Here is a 22,129-nt window from a genome sequence, read left to right as displayed (position 1 = left end):
TTTAGATACAAATGGCCCAAAAGTGGATAATACAGAGGTTTGAACCGTGAAACTGCAAAGCCACACTTGTATTTCTCGGGCCTACACCAGACTATTTTCAACAGATATATTTGATTCTGAACAATCAGGAGACACTATTTATTTTTTACGGCAAAAAATGCCAAAAGCAGGATAATAGAGATGTTTTACCGTGGAACAGCAAAACCACAGTTATAATTTACTGGTGTATACCAGACTTTTTTGAATATATATATATTTGCGGCTGAACAGTGAGCGACACACTCAAACTGTTTTTTTTAGATACAAATGGCCCATAGAACTGCAAAACCACACTTCTATTTCTCTGGCCTACACCAGACTATTTTCAACAGATATATTTGTGTCTGAAAAATCAGAGGCACACTTTTTTTTTTTTTGGGGGGGGGGGGGCACCAAAAGGTTAATAAGATGGGTATTTGTACATTGTGAAGGAGGAAAAAAAAAAGAGGATTTAGATTAAAAAAAAGGATTTTTCCTGGCCCCCGGGACCTGGAGCTAAGTCCAGCAATTTCAGCAACAGGAGCAGCACACAGGACTGTAATGCAGCGTTTGCTGGTATAACCACTGCGTCTCCTATACAGCCTGCCTGCCTGCCTGATATACCTGGGATGGATATTAATCCTGAGAAGGACTGTTTGTTTGATCTGGCAGCCTTTACAGACCCTACACTAACTATTTTGCAGGATATATCTCTCCCTAAATCAGCAGCGCTGTCCCTACACTGTCTGATCCGGAGCGACTGTGTCCAAGATGGCGGCGCCCGGTTTTAAATACTCGAGGTGACGCTGTGTGGCCAGCCAATCACTGTAATGCCCACAAACAACATGGCTGCGGCATTACAGTGACTGGCTGGCAATCCCTGCATGTTCATTGGCTCTGTAAAGAGCGCCAAACATGCAGGGCGGAGACCCGAGCTCCCGCCCGAGTAACCCGGAAATGCTCGGTGCTCGCCGAACATCCCTAGTAGCGTGATGCTCGGGCGAGTACCGAGCAGTGTCGAGCATGTTCGCTCAACACTACTCACCACCTCTCGTGGCAGCCTGTTCCACTCATTGATCACCCTAACTGTCAAAAAGTTTTTTCTAATATCTAATCGGTGTCTCCTCCCATTCAGTTTCATCCCATTGCTTCTAGTCTTTCCTTGTGCAAATGAGAATAAAAATGATCCTTCTACAATGTGACAGCCCTTGAGATATTTGTAGACAGCTATTGTCACTTTATGTGGTAATAACGCTGGAACGCTTCAATGGATCCCGCCGATTCTGAAATAGTTTTTGCCTGATAGTGGAGTGTCACTGTGACTTCCGGGCACCTGCGCACAAGATCACTGCTAGAAAAAATATAGCCAGGAGATAAAAAAGCGTGCCTTGCGTTATAGGTGATTTGCGCAGGATCTGGAAGACGAGACTGCACATCACAGGGCAGGCATTGTAACGTGCAGGGGATGGGGGGAACGTTATAATTAACAAAATAGGTGGGGATTTCTTCCCGTCCCCCGACCCGCTAGAATGAGAAAACGGACTGAATAAAAAGCAATTTCAAAGCAACCAGACCTTTAATATGGGCCATACAGGTATGTATAGATTTACTTTTCTATTACCTGTATGCCCATAGTAGAGGTCTGATATCTCCCAGGGGGTGACACATTCCCTTTAACAAATCAACAGCAGATGAAGAATTGGTTTTATTTTTTTTTATGCTGTTCCTGGAGCGATATAAGTGATTAAATGACTTTATTCTTCGAGCGATTACAGTGATACCAAATTTATTTAAGCGTTTTTTTACGTTTGGCTGCTGTCACACACTAAAAGACGCCTTTATTTGTTATTGCTTATTGGTCACTTTCACATTATTAGATCAGGCGGACTGTCCATCACCATGAAGGTGCACCCCGTGAAAATAAATAAAGGAATGAAGATTAAAGACTGAAACAGAATGCAGGGTTATTAAAAAGTTTGTCCACTATTAGGACAAACTTCTCATTCCCTATGTTTGGCCCAATAAAACAAAAAAAGCTTATACTTGCCTTCCCATGCTGGCGCCATTCCAGCTGTGTCTATACTCGCTCTCCCAGGGCTCATGTGTGATTGTTATGATTCGTGAGCCCCTCCCAGTTTGAAGGAGGTGTAAAATGGCCACCGGACATGTCCTTGAGGGGAGATATGTATTGCTAAGGTTGGCAACTTTAAAACCAGAAAAGCAAGCTCCAGCACAAGTAGTGCTGAGAGGGTGAATTAGGTGTATCAGGGCTGTTTTTTTTTTTTTTCGAGCAGTCCTAATAGATGGACGGATTGGCTGCTCACATATCCCCACCCCCAGGGCGTGTGTATAAAATGGAGACCAAGTGTCTCATTCAGTGTCTGTGGCTGGAGGTGTGGAGACCTCCAGAGTGTTTGTGCCAAAAAGACACTGACTGTGAGCGGGTGAACCCGCCATGTTGTATTGGACTGTTAATTTTCTGTTTTTGTTACACTGTGCCGGACAAGGCTTTCTTTTGTTTACTTCTGAAAGTGCGGTTTATGCAGCATAATAAACCTGCCTTCGACATTTTAAAAAGACAGTGTCCCATGCCTACCTCTAACGCGGCTAAGGGAGTACCGAACCCTACATAGGAGACAGTGACACCTGTGGTGATTGGGAGCCGAGCTCATGTGTCATAACAACCGCACGTGAGCCCCAGGATAGCAAGTGCCAACACCACTGGAATGGCGCTGAAATGGCACCGGCACGGGAAGAGAGTATAATTTTCTTTATTTTATCAGGGCCAAACATAGGGAATAAGAAGGGGTTGTTCTAGTAGTGGACCAACCATTTAAATAAAGGGAACCACTAACGTGTAAAAAACATTTTTTTCCTATGTCAAACGGTGCCCATAGCCTTCAAAGCCAGTTAGACCTAAAATATACGGTGATATGTACAGTATCTAAAGAATATTTATTAATGCTAAACCTATTCACATAAATAAAAATGAAACTAAAGGATGTAACAAACAATGGATTTTGTAGTTTCCTTATTTTTATTTTACTAAAGTGCTTTGGTGAATCTCTGTTCTTGACTTGAATTTTTTACCTTTACCACCATCTAAGGATCCTAGGTTGTTCGATACGTGTTCCACTGCCTGCATGCAATTTAACTTCATCCTTCCAACCAAGAAGTTGTCTAGATACGGAATGAACAATACATCTTTTTCCCCGATATGGGCTGACATCTCGGCAATAATCTTTGTAAACACTATGTGCCATGAACAGCCCGAAGGGAAAAGCTTGAAATTGGAAATTGTCAGCCCCTCTGAATAGTCACTGCAATCCTTACAAATTTTTGATGTTCCTGGAGGATAGGTATATGCTAATATGCATCCTGGAGATCCAATATTGTCATGTAGCATTTTTGGAAAGAGAAGATTTACTGTCATTCATACGGTTTCCATTTTGAAAGATTTGACCTTCAGGCAGCGATATAAAAGTCTTTTAAGTTTACAATATCCCTCAAGTAGAGGTCTGACTTCCTCCTTAAAAAGAGAGGACTGTAAAATCCTCTCCCTTTTTCTGATATTGGAACAGGAGCAAGGACCCCTTCCATACTAAGGATAGGACGTCTCATTCTAAGGATGCTTTCACATTGCGTTTTGTCACATGTTCCTTGGTCTCCTCGGGGCTTGCATCCGTAACCCCCACTCTTTCCCCGCAAAACAGGATTAGAGTGTATGCATAGATGGGGACATAGTGGACGTGTGCTCTGCCGTGCATTATTTTTGGCCGTATATGCTTACTGGAGACGTACACTCTGACGTAATGGACAGCATCAGAGCACACGGTCAATCTGTCTGCACCGTTATAGTCTATGGTCCTGTTAGCGCATACGCCTAAATTCAGTTTTGGGGGAGGGGGTTCTGGACATAAGCCCTAATGGCCTAAAGGGAACAAGGAACATATGACAAAACACAATGTCAAAGCACCCAAGGACTGTTGCTCTTCTTTGGAGGCCTGGATATTGGTAACTAGAAATATTTCTGGTGGCCAGGAGCTGAATTCTAGTTTCAAACCCTGATCTATGGTGTTTATTATCCAACTGTTTATTGATATTCCTAACCAGGCAAGAAGAAACCTTTTTATCCTTCATCTACCTGGGGCCTGGTGTCATTGACTTCCAGCTCTTTTCCGGGGGTCAGCGGAAAGAAGTCATACATGAAAATTTTCCCCCTTGGATCTTTGGACCTTCCATCTTGGTTCTCGTGGGAACAAGCGGCCTCTTCCAGGATGGACCAAAGGATATTCTCTGAAAGGAATTAGAGGGGAATCCTTTCTTGTTATTTGCAGCTTTTGCCAATATCTCATCCAGCACTGGACCGAAGAGGAACTCTTCTTGACAAGAGATACCGCATAGCCTACCTTTAGATTGAAGATCCCTGACCAATTTTTCAACCATAGCTCTCGATGTGCGGAGTTAGATAAGGAGCAAGATTGGGCTGCTAGTCTTACTGCATCAATGGAGGCATCTACTAAAGAGTCTGGCGCTTTTTGGATGATTGGAAAGCTGGCTAAAATCTGATCACTTTTATTTATTATGCTCAAACCTATTAGAAGTATTGTAAATAGAAAATTCAAAAAGAAAAAATTCATAAAAAAATATCATGATCTCAATCTTTATTAATTTCAAATACACAAAACAATATAAAAAGGTTACTGCAGAAAAATCTTCGTAGTGGTTCCTCAATTAAATGTGTAAATATGCCTATAACTGGTAAGCAAAATTTATATAGCTCACGTAGAGAAAGTATATAAAATCAATTTATGAGTATATTAGGCTAGTATAGATCATGTCTATAGAACTAACCTTGTAATCAGAAATTTATACACTATGGGACAAACATGTTATTATTGTATATACACGATTAATATACAGAAAGATAAATATACAACAGGTAAATAACTGATTTTCGGAAGGGTAATAATATATTATTACTATAGCACCATTTATTCCATGGAGCTTTACATGTGAAATATATAGAGTTGTTTTTGAAAAAACACTAACATGTTAAATTCCAATTCAGGTAAGTGCATTCAGAATCACTTGTATAGCCAACAGATCCATATATAAGCAAACAAAGGTTAATCCACTCAACAAAGAAGGCTCAGCATGGGTGACAAGTTGATATATACCACCGGAAGACCCCCTGATGCGTGTTTCGCATTATAGGGGCCTCAGAAAGGAAGGCCCTAAAGCACCCTAATTGAGTTTTTGACCTCTATTTTATGTATAGCTTTCATGCTCTTCATAAATGATGAGGACTCTTCTGCCAAAGTTTTTTGGATGCAATGTTGACAACTTTTTATCATACGAAGTTAATTTAACTCTACAAAGCGCACATTCCTTATGCTATGTTTTTTACAGCGCTTTCCTAGGTCTGTCCTATAACAAAACACATTTAAAAGGGGAAAGCATTAAACCCAAAGGCTAGTAGGGTATTTTAGGACTTGTCCACCCCAATAGGCAGGAAACTACCATACATTGTGGAGCTACTTCATCAACAGGATCCCTGGCCATGTTGTCCTTTTCCATCCTTCAAAAGTGCTGTGAGTACAGGGCATGCACTCTCCTTACAGCTCCGGAGGTGCCCTGCCTTTTATAAATATCCTGCGCCTGGAACAACCACGCGCCCACTAGGTAGCGTTTCTGTGACGTCAGACGCTCCGGCGTTGGGTCACCATACTTCATTGCTTTGTGCATGGATTTTGCTCTGGAAGCTCACCACTGCGGTCGTTGGGTAACTGAGGATTTAGGAACAGCTCATGTCTCGAAGCGGCCTCCCAGCTTGGCACCCACAGAGAACTCCCGCGAGTGCTGCCATCACTCCCCAGCCCAGGGAATAAAGTAAACACCAACCATCCAGGGGCTGTATATCTCCCTCCAAAGAAAAGAAACCACTGAAGCTGGAAGAGAGGCTCCGCTTTTTAAACCTGTAGGTTTCCTGTCCTTGGGGGCGGATCCTCTCTCTCACTATGGTGCTGTCGTGGGGATGGGAAAAAAAAAAAAAAAAAAAAAAAGTATCTTCACCTTCTACATTCTGTCAGTATGTGAAAATCGGAACACACTCCGAGAGCGGTCCAATGTTTTTCACAGACCCATAGACTTGCATTGATGATTTTGAGCCAACACTCGAATCAAAAATCAGACATGTGCACAGCCCCATTGACCATCATGGGTATGAATGCCATGAAAACCACAGAAAGCACTTGTCTGATATAATCGGTCGCGTGCACAATCCCTTGGGTTGATTTGCTTGTCTAAGACACCATTGGTTTTTAAACGTGTCCATGATATGAACAGGCCTGCGCACAAAGAGTGGATCAACTGTGTAAACTTTGGTCCAAAACGTCAAAAGTTTTGTGAATGTGCAGTTGCTCTTAATTATTGACTCAATTTTTTTTTTTAAATGAAAAATGGAGACATTGAGACATTTCAGTAAAATCTTTTTATATACATTAATGCATATTTACATTATAATACTGATCTGAAAAAAAATGACATATCATACAATAAACATCGCAAGACAAATTAAATATGCTTACTACACTAAAGAAACGAGATTAAGAATGATGAACCACAGCAACAGATTAGACACTGATATTCTTCCATGGTTTATTCTCCATCTGAATTCCTTGAACTCAGAACAAGATTGTTCAAAATGCAATAATTAATTTAGCCTTCCTAAAGGCCTGATGAGAACTTGCATGGAGAATAAAAAAATAACTTGCTATCAACAAATAAAGGCAACATTTCTGCCAAATTCTAAATTCTTTAATTAGTGCATTTGTACATAGTCAGGTCAGGATTAGGATTTTAGCACCCAAGTTTAAGATGAATAAATCTCATACGTTAAACAAGATGTTTCCAAAATTATATGTACATTTTGCCTTCAAAGTACAGAAATTAGCCCATAACATGAAACCCTTGTGGTCAAGATAATTAAAATAGTTGAACTTACAAGATGTCAAAGCATGTCCACAAGTGGTAGAAATGGTAAATTACACAATACATTCAGAGTTGGCATCTGAAGGATGTATACAGACCTCCAAGTAAATGGTTGATATTTCTATAGTATATCCTGGTTCTTTTTGTTGGTATTTCACTGACCAGGGTCTTACCAATGAAGCCTACAACGATAGATTTTAGGTGGTTCTTGTAGTCATAGACCTTAGGATATCCCAACGGTCCATTATAATAAACCTTTGTAGACATTTCCTGTACACAAAGGGGCAGATTAATCAAGACCAGCATTTCATACACAAGCCTTAATGAAGGGCTCGTTGGAGTACGAAGTGCTGAATTCATAAAGCAGCGCAAGCCACTTAATGAATTCGACACATCTCAGTAGCGGACGCTTTGTCGGAAATGCTACTCCCGACTGGAGTAGTATTTTTGGCTTAAAAAAAGGCTGACATTTTTGTACATTTTGACAAGTGGGCGTGGTGTAGTCACATATCTTCCCCAACTCCTCCCTAGCTCTACAATTTGGCAGAGCTGCATTTAACTGGCGCGAAAACATGAAAAGTCACAAAATTCTTACGCATCTCAGTGTTGCGCAAAAAGTTAGACTTTTCAAAGCCTTTTATGCCAGTTTTCTGGTGTAAAAGCTTTGGCAAATCACCAAAAAGAGCCCAAAAATGTCAACAGTAGGTAAGAAGCCTAAACAAAAAGATTATAGTCCTTTCCAATAATGTAGATTGAGGTGGTAAGAGTTAGGTGTCAAATAAACATGCAAATTTTGTAGCAGGTACATTTATAAGAAGGATCAAATTCAAAAATCACATTTCCTTACTTCTATTCTTTGTTTAATAATTCCAATTAGTTTTAATATATAGTACGCTCGCATCATAGACTTCAGATAAACTATAAATATGGAACGCCTTGCTCATTCTACTTATGGTGTGTAACCTGCCTAGATAAGCTAGGCTCATCTCTGTGTTCTTTAACGACATGGCGGACACCAAAGGCACCTGATAGACTCGGCTGAGATCCATCATGGTGTTAGGTAATTTTACGTGATAAAAAAAAAAGGTAGGAGGAAAGGATTATAGGGATTTTTTTCACAGCTAAGTCAACAATCTTTTGATTGGTCCAACAGCTAGCATAAATGACTCCATTTACACAATATTAGCAATATCCTAATGCTTTGGGATGGGATTACACAAAGTCTTCACAGTTGTGAATATATGTAAAAGGACAGTCATGAGCACATATATTGCCCAGATCACCACCATGCCTCTCTGACCGAATATTAAAATAAAGGAATATACCTCCGGTAGCTTAGTAACATTGTTCAGTAACTTGTTACATGTGCACCTAAGGAACATTTATCAGATGATGGATGTAGACAATTCTTTGGTTGCTTTTAAAATAAAATATACAAGGATGCAAAAGGTATTTCACTAACAGAACATTAAATTGACGTGTTTGACATCACCAAATGCACTGGAATGGAGAATACTGAGTGACTGAAGGGCAGATAGATTAGGTCCACCAGAAAAAATGATAAACTCTTCTAAATTGCAATAGTTTGGATTGGTCTTCCAATCAAAATGATTCCATCTTTATCTCCTATAAAACAAACATTGACTTAACACTCAAACCATCAAGACCAAACAAGATCACTTTACAGTGTCAACTCCACAGACAAAAATTTCAAGTCCTTACTTAAACCCCCAAAAAATCCAGCCCTTCTCACAGCTTAATGTCACCTGTCTAGAAACTAAAACAGGCATCAGGGTCAGTAAGGGTGATGTGCAAGTCAAAATATTGGTAGCTTGGAGTGAGGATCTATTTTTGTCTTAGACTAAAAGCTGCAAAACTGTACATATATAGTTTCAAGTGTATAATGAACTCCTGACGTCAGCACCATGAAACCGCTATAATAATAATCATCAACAAGACAAAAACCTGTTGATATAAATAAAATCCAGATAATCTGTGAGTCACAAAATTCAATTACTAACCCCAATTTTCTGGCTTTACCACCTCAAGATAGGATTTTCTTCACTGCGATGTCCAATGGGTCCCAAAATTAACTGTAAATGTACGTCAATGGACAAGAAACTTTAGGAAATAAAAAAAATAGGAGGAAAAGTAGCTGTCCAGCGTATAGTGACCAATTATTCTAATGACCTGATTGGTTGATTAATATTTATGGTTGGTTTTGTCAATGATCCCATTATACCATATCTTCTCATCACTACTGCTGTCTACACACTATACTATTAATAAAATTATGCTACGCATAAAAGTATATATTTCTCAAAATAGTGTTTTTGGGTAATGACCACAATACAACGACAAACCTGAAAAACTTAGTGACAGAGAACACAACTTAGTTTACAATTTCAAAAGAATCTTTTTTTTTTTTTTTTTTTTTTAGAAAAGAATGGTTGTGCTTGTGCCAATTTGAACATTTTTGCTACTCCCATTGGGACCATGCATGTAAAATGACCTACATACTGGAAACAGGAACAGAGACCCTCTCATTGTAGGCATCAGGGTGTCTCAGCTGACACACCAGAACAAGGGGGGACTTTTTAAAAAAAAAAAATGAGCTCGACTTGTGATGACCCAAGGGTTTTTAAATTAAAAAAACACTTAGATTTTAGAATCTGAAACCTAAATGAGTAATAATTATTAATATACAACTAACGCCATGCAGATAGCTTGGAAACAGACTGCATTGTATACGGCATGCCTTATAGCAGAGTTCCCACTGCTTGGCTGTTCTTGTGGCATCCAACAGATATGCATTAAACTAAAAGGGATTTCTGACTTGGAGAGATTTTCATTCAGTCAGTCATTCTGTAAATCATTCTCTTTTTGGAAGAATGATTAAAAAAAGCATTTGTGTAAAAAAAATATGTTGTAATCATAATGACCACATCATCTTTAGGATCCTAGCAGCAAAACAGATTTTACAGAAAATTGGTAAACTGTTCTTTCATTTCTACACCACAGAATTGGTAAATAAAATTAATCATTGTAATAAATAAAATTATTTGGTTGCTGGTTACATCTATTTAATAAAAAGCCCTCACCTGCGTTTTCATCACGAAGGCATAAACTTTGAGGGTCACATGCTATGTGTGATCAACTCTTCACCACAATCCAAACCTACACTACCTCCTGACCACCATAGATACGATACTGATTGCCTACCCAACGATAGCCCGACAATATTTTGATTCTGGAAAACCACTTTAATAAAGAGCCTGACGAAAATTTCTTTAATGTTTTCTACTTTTTGCTCCTGATGGTCCCCCTACTGCACGCTGAGTTGCATCTTCAGAGAGCACCCCCTTTTCCTCCAACACGGAGGTCCGTATGGGCAGCACACCATTTTCACCAATAGGTGCTGTACTGTATGCCTAGGAGAGCTAGGTCTCCATCAAAGCCACGGTAACCTTTTCATGGAAAACTGATACTTTTCATACGGAAAGCTGTCGATATAGTAATTGGCTTTTAGCGCTAGTACCAATCTAGATCAGTATAATAGGAAATCCAGACAGTACCGTCTACCATTATAATTAAGATATAAAAAGTCTGTAAAAAGTATAGAAAACCAAATTTGTGCCAGGAGGGTATCTTCACATGTAGTATTTGAAGGCTAGAGCTTATATGTTATATGGAGGACTGATAAAATTAAGGATTATTATTCAAAGAAAACCCTTTGAAGGTCCATTTCCATAAATTAGTGATAAGTGCAGGTCCCATTAAAGAAGTTGGCCACAACTTTTTATTATGCCCCCAATGTATCCCCCCCGGGGCCCATAAGTGTGTTTGTAATTACCTTCTGTTGCAGGTTCTGCCTGTGAGCGGCGCTATCGGTGGCCAGCCACTGATGTTACGTCAAGTGAGGCGTGACATCAGTGACATGGTCTCCGCAGTGGCTGCTGGGTTGTGGGAGGGGTTACCCCCCGCGTCACACCCAGCATCCACGCACGCTTTCCCGATGAATGAGAAGAGGGAGAGCGCGCAGTGGATGCTGGGTGTGACGCGCAGGGTAACTCCGCCCACAACCCTGCAGCCACCGGTGGAACACAGAAGAGGGAGACCCCTGGCTGCAGCCTGAACTTGTCGTGACGTCAGCAGATGTCAGAGCCGGCTGCAGCCGGGGGTCACGTGATGCCTGGTGAGCGGCCACCGATCGCGCCGCTCACAGGCAGTAACTGCAACAGAAGGTAATTACAAGAAGTCTTAGGGGCCCCGGGGGGGATACATTGGGAAGGGGATAATAAGTAGTGGACAACCCCTTTAATCACTTCATTTCCTGTACATGAACATTAGATCTCCTCCAAAAGAAAGAAAACTGTCTGTAGTGCCAATGATATGTTGCTACCCAGTAGAGTAATGTCCAACCTGTTAAAAAGCCTTGAAACATGATTAAACATATCCACCAATGCAAAGACTCATCTTCGTTAATGTTTTTTTCCCTAGTTATGTTTTTAATGAGTTGATATTATAGTCGTCACTAGAGACCGTTTTCTTCCTTCTGGAGGAGAGCTAATTTGCATGATTTCTCATGAAGGCATTGCTTGCTAAGCTCTGTAAACCAGCTGGATAGCTACAAGGAAACTCAGTAACTTCAAGAGTTTCATTTTAAAGCAAAATTGTCAGTATGAATGTGGTTAGGGAACGTGGTAATGCAGGATAGGGCAGAAAACACATTTCCAACTCACATTTTACCTTATTCTATCATTATCCGGTGTGCGCTTCGTTACCCTGAAATTCATGTTTTAGTAATATGCAAATTAGGCTAGCAAGTGCACTGGTGGGCATATCTGTGCACTTGCAGTTCGCAGCTCCTCTTAGTCTCCCCCTCACTGGCACCAGCCCCGCATCTTGATAATGGATAGCAGAGGTGACATCGTGCAGCATAGCCTCTACATCCACTGTCAATCAAAATAAGGGAAGAAACAAAGAGGAGCAGAGGACTGCAAGTGCACCAATATGCCCACCAGTGCACTTGTGAACCTAATTTGCATATATGAATAAAACATACATTTTGGCACAATGCAAAGTTGGATAACAACAGAGCAGGTAGAGTTGGAAATGTAGTTTCCTGCCATATACTACAGTACCTTAGGTGTATTAGGCACATTCTTACTGACAGGTACCCTAGGGTTCATATATCTTTAATGGAGGCATAGCACTCCATTCAAACTTCAAATAAATCTGCATTTAGGGTTTTCTAGTTGAATAAGTGCTAGCCTTTAAAAGACAATATATGATGCTACCCAGAAGCAACAAAAAGAATACAACTAACTTTTGCAGCAGGTTTTCTAGATGATTTATATTTCACATTCTGATCTATACAGTAATACTTATAAACTATGAACTGCAGTATAAGTGTCCTTGATTCCAGCATAGAACAAAAAGTAAGTATATATTCATAAAGTGGATAGGCCACTGAGGATGACCTTCACACGTCAGCGGATTGTAATAAATATAGGTCAATACAATATGGAAGTCCTACGAACTCTATTAGGACACGGCTTCGACTTGAAATATTCTACCAAAAAGCAGACTTGCAGACAGCAAAGCAGAATAAAAAGTAGACTATGATATAATAAAATAACATATACAGACAGAAATGAAGAACAAACAATCTGGAAGAATTCTCCAACTATACACCAATGCACATTCAACTAATCTCTCTAGTACAAAAAAGCTTAGAAGATGAAGCCAGGAGATATACCCCCGCAAAGAAAGCGGTGGGTGACTTCAACTGTGCCACAAGACACCAACACTGTTGCTAAGAAATATGTTTAAAGAGAACCCTAGAATTGGCACTTCAGTCTGCAGCTCATCGCTGCGAGTTTAGGCAACGAGTTTATGCCACATATGCATATTTTGTATTGAAGAAAGGGTTAAAATAGAAATAAAGCTATATACAACACAATCTATTAAAGCTCAAAGCTGTGCAGTTAAAAGTGAAAAATAAAAAAACGCACCACACAAAAATAAAAGTGATAAAAAAATTCAACATTTGAACAGATCATAAAATGCAACAGATCTTAAAAACATAGGTAGTGATCTGATTTACTATGTTATAGTACAGCAGCGCCACCTATTGGAAAATAAACTAACAAAAAAATCTGACAATTCCAGGGTTGGTAATTTCATGAAAGTTCTACCCATATAGGTAGGCTTTACCGATATCTTAAAGAGCAATCGTCATTATAAGTGTTTTTCATAAATCATTAGCACACATGAGAATTAATAAATGTTGTAATATATATTTTAAATCAGAAAAATATTCTCCTTTCTCCTACAGGGTCTCTGTAAACTCTGTATTCAAATGGTAAAATCTGTATTCATTGAAGACCGATTTCTCCCAGAACGGAGAAAGGAAATGATTGTTTCTACTTGTATCTACGGATTGGGAAGGGGGAAGGAGCCGGACATTCTGCTGCAAGTTCTTATGAAATGACAGTTACGCTTTGAACTTTTTTTTATTTAAGTGTAACTGTCATTTCAGGAGAACTTGCGGCAAAATGTGTGCCTCTCCTCCCACCTCATCATAGCAACGCTTCCCATAGAACTTGATGAATGCTAACGGTCATCTCCTCTCTCAGTAATATGAAAATCTGTCTTCACTGAAGACAAATTTTACCCCTTAATTCAGAGTAAAATATAACCCAGAAGGATAAAAAGGCAAATTTCTCTGATAAGATATATTAAAAAGTTTGTTATTTTCATGTGTACTATTGATGTACGAAATAAAAAAAAAAAAAAATCAACAGCTACTCTTGAAGTATTGGTAGCATGTGAAAGTCACATTTCTTTCTGAATTATACTGGCACATTTGCAGAGCAGCTGGTGAACATTTCAAAGGTATGTGCTCTTTCCAATTATTCCTGAGGAAATTGCTAGCCAGTGTAACCAAGTCAGTTACATTCCACAAAGCATTCTTCAAGTATGTTACTGTATTGACTACCGTTCACACTGGTGTTGTCTGGTAGTGTAAGGATCGAGCAGCTGCTAGCTACCTAGGAGCAAAAAATGGAGAGGGCTCATACCTTTCTGGAGTACTACAAAGCCATTAACGACTGTGTATTCCCTGCTAGGATTGTACCTATTAACAGTACAGTAGTGTGAAAAAAAATATTTAAATCAGTTCATCATTTTCCTAAATAAATTACAGTACCAATGATTTTTTTTTCTTAAACGCCTATCTACATGTATGCTGTATTTTCAAGCACTGTGGAAATTCAGTGATATAATTTACATAAAACTATTTTACAGTTATTTAAGATGCAAGATTTTTTATCTTCTAAAAAAGAAAATAAAATAAAAACAGAACAAAAAAAAAAAAAAAAACCCCTTTCGCTACTGCGATTCTTCTTGAGAATTTGTTCGCTCCTCGATAACTTGTTTGACTATTTCTGCAAGTTTGAGGCGATCGACTTTGTCTGTAAATCCTTGGCCTAAAATAGACAAATAAAAGGTTAATGTGAAGGGATCTTGTATAAAATAAGTGGTTAGAACATAAACATGCTCATTCCATAAAAAAACACCAACAAAGTCAAAACAGGCTTTCTCCATTCACCTGAGGTCAGGATATCTGCATTCAATGCACTAAGATGCTATGAAATGGAGACATCCCCATGGATTAACTCTTTACATGCTCTCTCATACATGCCTCTAATACAAGTTTTATAATATAAAAATGTGCCATTCATTAAAAAGGTCCTATCAGCGGATTCTTAAGTCCAGAATCACAGGCAGCGTGAATCAGAATGGCTCCATCATTTCAGACATATATGGTGAACCCTGAAACATTGTTGCACTTCAGAGAGAACAGACTTTGATACCGCTTCTCCCTGCTCCATTCCCCTTGACTGATGGCTCTCTCCCTATACACTCAGAGAGACCTGTTGATCTAGGGCAGGGGTCTCAAACACGCAGCCCCCAAGGCTCAATTGTGCAGCCCCCATGCCTGTGAACTCCCGAGACTATCATGTCCAGGGATTAAGGGGACCACCGATGCCAGCACTTGTTTTCAGTTGAATGTATGTCAGAGGACGCACATTCAATTGAATTTGTATTGCGGTGCAGAGACCAGATCTCTGCGTCGTCGCAATACCTATACCAGCTATTGGCCAATCAGAGGCTGGCAGCTGACGTCGTGCCCGTCGCGGCAGTACATGACATCACTGCCATGCGCCGCCCCAGCTGGGGAGGAGGAAGAGGACACTATTTGCCGAGGGAGCAAGGTCAGGAGAGAAGATTTTTTTTAATGTGTATGTGAAAAACTGCATATTGGGGGACATTATAAGAAGAGGAACTGGATGGGGACATGACTACAAGATGGGACCAGGTTGGGGAACATTACTGTAAGATTAGGACCAGGATGGAGACATTACTACAAGAAGGGGACATTAGGGGCCAGAATTACTATGTGGGGTTAACTGTTAAACAACATTACTGTATGGGGCTGATTGGGGGACAAAAGAAAGGAAAAAAACTAATATAAAATTAAAAAGAAAATCAATATTAAAATATTTTGCAACTAAAAATTATGTATGTAAAAACTGAAGTAAAAAAAGAAAACTTGTACCATAACACGTGATAAACACCATAAAAAAAACATACCAAAAATTGTAAAAATTATCAAAAAGTCATATAGAACAAAAATGGTATCACTGAAAACATCTTTTCGTGCAAAGAACGAGGCCCGTCATATTAAAATTTTTGCTATGTGCGGCCCATTTACTTGGCTGAGCTTGAGACCCCTGATCTAGGGGATTGGGGCAAGAAAAAGCCAAAGGAGGATCTACTCCTTGAACTAGTCATCCTAGTCACCTTGTCTTGGGCTGTTTTTTCAAAGCATGTTCTCTCTGAAACGAAGCAGTGTTGGTCATGACGGACCGGGTCTCCGATACATGCTGCCCTTGGTTCGGCGGCATGAATGAGACAACATGATCACTTAAAATAAAACATATCCATTGTTCAAGGCATACAGCTTTGCAGACCACATTCAGGAGACACGTCTGCCTTAGCACAGAGTCATTAACTTTTGTGCACTGCTGAACATTTTGTGTCTGCACAGATAATCGGCTTTACAAGTATTTCACCCGACATTACACAACAGAAAAATCAATGTAAGCTTCTGTATAAAATTGGAGACATACAGAGATAGTGTTGAGAACTCATGCACCTTTTTTCCTTTTTTAAAGAGCATGCCCATGCATATTTCTGCGTAGTAACTGGAGGGTGACAATTACTGGCCAATTTGCTCTCCTGACGTGTCTACTTTAGTAAATGCTGTAATTGTTTCCTCACAATATAACAATTCTGGAGCATTTCTAGAAATGTATGATTAAAATATGAGCTGGGCATTACCAGTTTGGGGTGGGTGTGTCACCACGTTAGTTGGCAATGCCCAATCCATGCCAACTGTGTAAGGGCATATCCCATTAACATAGAGAATGGTAACAATTTCTAAATTTCTAGGAGTAACCGGGGAAGGGCACAATGCAGAGTTGTAAGGAAAGAGGTTTCAGAACTGTTTTTTTTCTTTTTATGAATTTATTAAAACAGATTTGTCACGAGAGCTGAAAGATCCACTATAATGTCTACAAGCTCGAGCAATGTACATTTATGATCTCACCATTCCAACTAAAACTTTGTAAAGTGTCTCTGAGCAATTTACAATCTCTATTGTATTCCCAAGCTTCTAGTACAACTTCATTTAATTTTTCATCTTCATTTTCTCCTGCCAAAAAAAATATAAATAATAATTAACAAAATTTCCCAGACTTGATATAGATCAACTGATGCTGTGAACTTAATTGGCAACAAGAGTGCACAATACTTACAGGCATGCAATTTGCTCTTTTGTTCTAGCTTTGATAGATACTCACTAAACAGACGCAATATATTTTTCATACAAGTACACCGCGTTCCAAGTTCTAATGCAAATGCTATTTTTCTCTGATTTTCCAACATGGTCAATGCAAATGAGATAGTGTAATGTTTAAATCATCAACCATTAGACTATAAATCCAATTTTATTGGACAAACCTCTCAATGATAACAGTATTGTTTTCAAAACTACAAAAAGAAAAAAAAAAAACCCTCAAAATTCACTGTTCCATATTATTATGCACAAGAGAGTTTCCAAACATTGTATAGGTTGTAAAGAACTGGAAATGCTCATTTGTAGAATTTGCAGCATCAATAGGTCAAACTTACTGAAATCAAAACATTTTTCAATAAAAAAAAATGTCATCTTAACAGGACAAGTTACATGTTAACATAGGACCCCTTCTATGATATCACCTTCACAATTCTTACATGTATTGACCTTGTGAGTTTTTGGATCGTTTCTGGTTGAATTTCTTTGCAGGATGTCAGAATAGCCTCCCAAAGCTGCTGTTTTGATGTGAAATGCCTCTCACCCTCAGAGATCTTTTCTTGAGGATACGGAGGTCAGGGGAGGATGGTGACCACACCATGAGTTTCTATTCTCTAATGCCCATTGCAGCCAATGACTCAGAGATATTCTTTACAGCATGAGATGGTGCATTGTCATGCATGAAGATTATTTTGCTATGGTTCCTCTTTTTGTACCATGGAAAAAAGTTGTCAGTCAAACTCTATATACTTTGTCAAGGTGATTTTCACACCTTCAGGGATCCTAAAGGGGCCTACCAGCTCTCGACCCATGATTCTGGCCCAAAACATGACTCAGTCACAGCCTTTCTGACATTGCAGCCTTGTTGGGAAATGGTGGCCATCCACTACTCCATCCATCTGGACCATTCAGGGTTGTACGGCACTCATCAGTAAACAAGACTGTTTTAAACCGCAAGCCTCTGGAGGATCCTACACCTTGAGGTTTGCGGAACTTGAGGCACCAGCAACTTCAAATACCTGTTTGCTGCTTTGTGATTGTATTTTAGCAGCTGCTCTCGTAATCCGATGAATTTGTCTGGCAGAAGCCTTCCTCATTATGCCTTTATCTGCACAAACCTGTCTGTGCTTTGAATCAGCGACAAATCTCTTCACAGTATGATGATCATATATCATATTTAAGTTTACGTGAAATATCTAAGGTTTTCATACCTTGTCCAAAGCATTGCATTATGAATCTCTCGGCAGCAGAGAGATCCTTCTTCTTTCTTACATTGCTTATAACCTGTGACCTGCTTAATAACGTGGAATGTCCTAAGTACTTTTCTTTAATTGGGCTGATCTAGCACACTAATTATCACAGGTGTTTGAGATTGATTTCAGTGATCCAAAAAGCCCTGAGACACAATACCATCCAGGAGTTTGTTTGAAAAACAAAAATTATATCTTTATGACACTTAAATCCAATTTGCATAATAATTTAGAACATGATGTAAGCCACGCTTAACTTCAGATAAAAATAAAAAAAAAAGCCAATATGCAGACAATCCACTTACTATACCCAAGCAGAAAAAGAAAAGTAGAAATAGGAGTGGAACTTACCAGCTTGTGGTAGTATACATTGTGCAATCACATCCCGGAGTTTTTCTAGAGCAACATTAGAATCTTCAGCTAAATTTTCAGGGTCTTGGCTGTAAACATTATCCTTCGGCTTTGTCCTGGTATCAAACACAGATGAATAAATGCTGACACACTACAAACTCTTGTTTCAGGCTACCTATATAGACATACTGTAACCAGCCCAGAAGCTGTGTAGCAGGAGACCTGGGGCAGCTATTCAGTATTTGAATGTAAGCAATGAGTGCGCCAATTCACTGGTTTCAGGCAGGGACGTTAAAAATAGTCCACAAATTAGGTTTTTTTAGTTAGAATTTTCATTAATTTAAAATGGAACCCATTATTACATTCGGGTTGTCTGAAGAACAGGCAGCGTAAATCAAAGCCTGGATGTGCGATTGCAGTCAGGCATGCTTTACTCTGAATCGCTGAAGTGTTTTCAGAGCTGGCGGGGGTCTCTAAGGAGATCTGACTAGTTGTAATTTTCTATAGGCCTACCGGAAATATCCGAGTGCAGTACTGGGCTTTCTCCAGCACTCCCATAGGCAATGAAATAATAGCAGAGGTCGAGCATGGGCACCTCCACTCCATTCAAGGAGGGACTCTGCAGAGTAGCAATCTTGGAGTCCAGAGACCCTTATCGGGAATGCTCAGTTGGACTTTCCCCAATGATCAGTAAATTATCCCCTATCTTACCCCACTAAATGACTTACTAGTGCCAAAAAGTGGGGGCAATTAAAATGGACTATAGTCATTTTGCTTGGAGAATGTGGATACACATTAGGGGCACAATTTATATGACACATCAGAAGGGGACTTAAGCTGGATTTAATAATCTAGGACAATATTTACCCCAGAAGTTTTCTTTTCCGCAATATGGGATTATTGACAATATTCAAAGGTTTCAAGTTGACATTGAGATCTTGAATTCTCATGTTGGCAAGCTGCTCAGCATGGGCTTGTTGTATCCCAGCAACCATCGCCTGCAATTGAAAATGGCACACGTTAATTAGTTCCTCTGGAGCTCTCCAAAGATAAAAGCTTCAGAAGTGAGGATAGCGGACGAGTTTTTAAACGGAACTTGTCATGTCCCCTAATATCAAGCAGATATACGTTTACTCAGCAGGTTAATCTGCACTGATACACTGCAGAGATGGCTGTCAGTCAGTGCCGAGGCATGGATACAACTGAAGCTGTGTGATGAGTGGTGACTGAAAGCCGGAGGCTGCTGGGAGGAATAAAGTTGGTCTCCTCCTGGCAGTAGCAGCACTTTTAGGGTGGCAGCCAGGCAGATTTAGATTGCTATTAACCTGCAGATTAACCATGTATTTGCAGCTTAACCCCTTTCCGACGACATCAATAATAGTACGTAGCTGTGCCCTGGGACTTATGGACCAGCTACGTACTATTATGCATAATGCGATCGCGCCCGCACACAAGCGGTGCGGGGTGATCGCGCCGGGTGTCAGCTGTTTGTCACAGCTTACACCCGGTGCTATGTGCAGGGAGCAGTCCCACACCGCTCCCAGCACATTAACCTCCGCAATGCTGTGAACGAAGTCGATCGCAGCTTTGCGGGGGGCAAGGGGGAAGGTAAGCGCCGGTACTCACCTCCTTTCCGGCCTCCAGCGAAGTCTGCGGCGGCTCCCGGATATTGTTATGATGATCCGATGTCGTCACGACAACATCCAGGAGGCAGGAAGTTACTTTGGTCATGCGCAGTGCGTGACCAAAGTAATGTCTCCCCAGTGTGCAGCGCTGACAGGCTGCATGGCATAGGGAGCTGCTGCTAGAGTTAGGGTTGGGGGTTGTATTAGGGTTGGGGTTTTTTCAAAAGTAAAGAAAGAAAAAAATGATGATGATATGGCGACCAGTGTTGAACGCAAGTGCTCGCTACCCGAGTTTGCATTGGGTGCTCGGGTATGCACTGAGTATCGTGGGTGTTCGAGTGACATGCTCGAGTCTCTGCCCCATATGCTTCACGGCCAAAAGAAACGTTGCTGGGATCGCCTGCCATGCACTAGCGATCCCCGCATTGTTTTTTTTAGGTGTCTAAAAACCGTGAAACATGCGGGGCGGGGACTCGACCATGTCACTCGAGCAACCGTGATACATGGTGCATACCCGAGTACACGATGCAAACTCAAGTAGTGAACACTTGCGCTCAAGACTAATGACAAGTTATTCAAAATGATGACCTAATGTTATCAAATTCTGTCGTACCTATGGGTTCAAAATGTACACTATACCCCTTGATAAAATCCTTGAGGGGTCTAGTTCCAAAACGGAGTCAATTGTTGGGGGTTTTCAATATTTAGGCGCATCAGGGGCTCACGAAATGTGACATGGCGTCCGCTCTTGATTCCAGCCAATTTTGAGTTCAAAAAGTCACAGAGTGCTCCTTCCCTTTTGAACCCAGACGTGCGCCCAAAGAGTGTATTTTCCCCACATATGGGGTATTGGCGTACTGAAGAGAAATTGCACAACAGTTTTTAGGTTCCATTTTCTCCTCTTACCCTTGTGAAAATAAAACATTTGGGGCTAAAAGATCATTTTTGTGTAAAAAGTTTGATTTTTTTATTTTCACGGCTCCATGTTATAAACTTCTGTGAAGCACCTAGGGGTTACGGGTGCTCACCACACATCTAGATAAGTTCCTTGAGGGGTCTAGTTTCCAAAATGGTGTCACTTGTGGGGGGTTTCCACTGTTTAGGCACATCAGGGGCACATCCGCTAATTATTCAAGTAATTTTTCCATTCAAAAAGTCAAATGGCGCTCCTTCCCTTCCGAACCCTGCCGTGCGCCAATATGGGGTAGCGGCTTACTCAGGAGAAATTGCACAACAAGTTGCATGGGGCAATTTCTCCTGTTACCCTTATGAAAATGCAAAACTGGGGGCTAAAAAACATTTTTGTGGGAAAAATGTGAAAATTTTATTTTGATGGCTCGATTGGTTTAAACTTCTGTGAAGCACCTGGGGATTCAAGGTGCTCACCACACATCTAGACAAGTTCCCTGAGGGGTCTAGTTTCCAAAATGGTGTCACTTGTGGGGGGTTTCCACTGTTTAGGCACATCAGGGGCTCTCCAAATGCAACATGGCATCCGCTAATTATTCAAGCAAATTTTACATTCAAAAAGTCAAATGGCGCTCCTTCCCTTCTGAGCCCTGCCGTGCGCCTAAACAGTGTTTTTTCCCCATGTATGTGGCATCTGCGTGCTGAGGAGAAATTGTACAACAAATTTTGGGGTCCATTTTCTCCTCCTACCCCTGCAAAAATAAAAAAATTGGGGTCTAAAGTAACATTTTTGTGAAAAAAGTTAAATGTTCATTTTTTTCTTCCCCATTACAAAAATTCCTGTGAAGCACCTGAACGGTTAATAAACTTCTTGAATGTGGTTTTCAGCACCTTGAAGGGTGCAGTTTTTAGAATGGTGTCACTTTTGGGTATTTTCTGTCATAAAGGCCCCTCAAAGTCACTTCAAATGTGATGTGGTCCCTAAAAAAATGGTTTTGTAAATTTTGTTGTAAAAAAGAGAAATCGCTGGTCAACCCTTATAGCTCCCTAATAAAAAA

At 40.3% G+C, this 22,129-nt stretch overlaps 1 protein-coding gene across 1 annotated transcript in view; it reads right to left on the bottom strand.

Annotated features, from left to right (window-relative positions):
• Nucleotides 1-6,532: 6,532 nt before the first annotated feature.
• The window catches only part of MAPKAPK5 (MAPK activated protein kinase 5), a 73,686-nt gene continuing 58,089 nt past the window's right edge, over nt 6,533-22,129 (bottom strand). Inside the window, exons 11-14 of the mRNA XM_073676347.1 lie at nt 19,405-19,535; nt 18,538-18,653; nt 16,691-16,795; nt 6,533-14,504 (exon numbers count right to left, since the gene is read on the bottom strand). Coding sequence (XP_073532448.1) covers nt 14,407-14,504; nt 16,691-16,795; nt 18,538-18,653; nt 19,405-19,535 — 450 coding nt within the window. The 3' untranslated portion in view covers nt 6,533-14,406. The remainder of the gene's footprint in view (nt 14,505-16,690; nt 16,796-18,537; nt 18,654-19,404; nt 19,536-22,129) is intronic.

This window comes from Phyllobates terribilis, unplaced genomic scaffold, assembly GCF_046119375.1.
Source record: "Phyllobates terribilis strain yellow unplaced genomic scaffold, ASM4611937v1 Scaffold_1__5_contigs__length_1240528914, whole genome shotgun sequence".
NCBI classification, from domain to species: domain Eukaryota; kingdom Metazoa; phylum Chordata; class Amphibia; order Anura; family Dendrobatidae; genus Phyllobates; species Phyllobates terribilis.
Note: the sequence above shows the minus strand (reverse complement) of the source record. Positions and strands in the feature narration are given on the sequence as shown.